The 2,987-nt window shown below is 41.5% G+C and overlaps 1 protein-coding gene across 1 annotated transcript in view; it reads left to right on the forward strand.

The window, feature by feature from the left end:
- Positions 1–1,881: 1,881 nt before the first annotated feature.
- LOC116693421 (tyrosine aminotransferase-like) overlaps positions 1,882–2,987 on the forward strand; it is an 11,853-nt gene continuing 10,747 nt past the window's right edge. The window contains exon 1 of the mRNA XM_032522396.1: positions 1,882–2,127. Within this exon, the coding sequence (XP_032378287.1) occupies positions 2,123–2,127 (5 nt within the window). The 5' untranslated portion in view covers positions 1,882–2,122. The remainder of the gene's footprint in view (positions 2,128–2,987) is intronic.

Consider the following 2,987-nt stretch of genomic DNA (forward strand, 5'->3'; position numbering starts at 1 on the left):
TTACCAGGAGCAGCTTGACTGACAGGCAGTCCTGTAGCCAGTACTTTTCCACAGATGTTGTTTCAGTGTTACTCCCTCTTCCACCTCAGTGCCAGCTCACAGTAGTGGGCCTACTGAACATTAACTGCTTAAAATGGGATATATTTGAGAAATGCTTTCTGGGATAACAGCACTAGATCCTCAGTGTGAGTTTGTCTGTCTGACGCAATGATTAAACACAACGTGCTCTAGAGGCTCTTTCTGCCCTACACTGAAACATGAATTCATGTTTTGTTGACTTAGTGTCAGAATAAAATATACATTTATCTCATATTTACTCCAATACATATGCATGTATCTTATATTTACTCTAAGTCTATTGTAAGTGAACTCATCTCTGTCCGTATTAACCTATGCTCTTGTCTTTGTGCCTTATTTGAGTCTTTTAGGTTGTTTGAACCTGACACTTAGCTATTAGCCTTAGTATGTCATAACCATCATGAATATGTAACTTTGTTGTTTGGGCAGGGAGCACGCTGTCAGAAAAAAAAGAGTATGGTTGAGGTCCATTTATGTTTTCTAAGGTAGAGATATTCAACAGGGGGTCCGGGACCCATAGGGGGTCCTCAAAGTCATTGCACTGGGGCCACCTTATTATTGTTGAATATTAAATCCAATAATTTTTCCAAAAATAGTTAATGTGCAAAATGGGAGATGGAAACAACTTTGCTGAATAAGTCAATTACAATCACAATGGGCGGGGCTAAGCACCAGACGGAGCCACGGTGCCTCTGCTAAATAGTCTCAGGTAGGAAGTAGTTCTGGTGGAACATGTGTACGTTCAGAAGTAGTTTTAGTCGTCAGAACAGAAAACTCGATAGGACAGATAGTCTAGCTAGCTGTCTGGATTTACCCTGCAGAGACCGAGGGCCAGGTAACCATAGTCCTCAGATTGACAGATAGTCTAGCTAGCTGCTGGATTTATCCCTGCAGAGATCTTGGAGACAGGTTACCATAGTCCTCAGATTGGACAGATAGTCTAGCTAGCTGTCTGGATTTACCCTGCAGAGATCTGAGGACCAGGTAACCATAGTCCTCAGACATCCACCAGAGGTTAGTATTGCATCACAAAGGACTTGTCATAGTTACTTAATCTTAAATTTAAATTTTTGCTACTTCTTAATTTCCATTGTCATTGTCCTAAATTGGATGATGTGTGACATGTGCCTCTTTGTTTTTATGTGTGTCTGAGGACTCTACTACAAACAAAATCTACCTCTGGGTACAAATAAAGAAACTAATAAAGTTACTAATAAAGTAACTAGTCATGAAGAAGTTGATCTGACGTTGGTCAGTGGTGATGTCATCACCAGCCCCATCCTGTTGTGTTGGAATCATTGCAGTCTGTCAGTCATTGATGGTCTGAGCTCTACTGTTAGTCACCAACACTAAGGTTGGGGGTTCAAATCCCACCAAGGTCACATTCAATATCTCACCTTAGGGTGGGGAGTCAGAAGTTTTGCATCAGACTATGATAGGAAAATAAAAATGAAACTAATATACAGTATATTAGACAAATATTTCACTGACTATCAGTTAGGAGCAATGAGCAGAGTGTTGTTAAAGATAATGACTGTGGTGTATTTCAATGGGAAACTGGTCTTTCTTGTTTTTGTGTTCACTGTCAATGTCACAGGTGCTTGTTCTGATGATCTGTTGGTTTAGTTGGACATAATAGTGACGTTTTATAAAGACTGTAACATGGATAAATATGGATACATATATAACATCCACTGTTTGAATATTAAGGTAGGCTAGTTTTAAATGTCATCCCTGCTGCTGCCGTACTGACGGACTTTGTGCAGTCTGTTTTGATGCCAGCCATGACGCACGCCTGCAGCCCCCCCCCGGCGGGATTTGACGCTGTTAAAGTTGTGAGCTGGTATGGTTCTGATTAGTGGTGTAAGAGGGGTGTAATGGTCTTGCCTCAGTCTCCACCAATGGAAATTTGGGCAGGGCTCAACACCCATGTTCGGGTCTCCTGCTATATAACCGGCGGACACCCCCACACCGTCCATCTTCGGTAACGGAGGCTAATTAACGCGCTGCAGCTTTTTTGAAGAGACTTTCTGTTGCATCTTAAATGACGTAAGTATAAGTATGATTTTAAGTCTTATTTGATCATTTCAATGAACGCTCTGCTATTGAACAAATGTCATAAGAATGGAGTTGCAAGCATCATAAATGCACGTTTTTCTGTTGTCTTAATGTTTTGGTGCAAACATGTCGTTGTAAGTATATTTCCAAAGTCTATTTGTTTAATTCATTATTTATTAATTATCTCCACACTCTCAGTTTGACAAAGAGGGTTAACTCAAACCGAACAGAATCACTTTTGGATGATTAAAAATGAAATATAATATAATATAAATTCAGGGAGAACCCGGCAGAATTAAGAAAGAAAGTTTAACTAAAATGTTTATCTAATAACAATTGTTGAATATTTGCAGAATACGATGCGAGCTATATCATATTTAGATAATAATCTCCATTCTGAGTTTTATTTTGTAATAATTCAGAATTTTATGCACAATTTTGGGGCAGATTTTTTGCAGTTGGACATCAGTCGAGAAATCTCCTCTGTCGGAAGAAGCATTCATATCCTCCACTCAAGTAGCCTTAAAAGTAGCAATAAGCCTAAAAAATACTCTGCTACTGGTAAAGTATTCGCGCGTCTCACACAGAGCAAACAGGCACGTGTGGCTGTGTGGCTGCTGCCTAGCCGCGAGGCCGTTCATCAGGGTACGGCTGCAGCCCGGAGACCTCCAGGCTCATGCATGGTCATCAGGGTATGGCTGCAGCCCGGAGACCTCCAGGCTCATGCATGGTCATCAGGGTATGGCTGCAGCCTGGAGACCTCCCGGCGCATGCATGGTCATCAGGGTATGGCTGCAGCCTGGAGACCTCCAGGCTCATGCATGGTCATCAGGGTATGGCTGCAGTCTGGA

This window comes from Etheostoma spectabile, chromosome 8, assembly GCF_008692095.1.
Source record: "Etheostoma spectabile isolate EspeVRDwgs_2016 chromosome 8, UIUC_Espe_1.0, whole genome shotgun sequence".
In the NCBI taxonomy this organism is placed as follows: domain Eukaryota; kingdom Metazoa; phylum Chordata; class Actinopteri; order Perciformes; family Percidae; genus Etheostoma; species Etheostoma spectabile.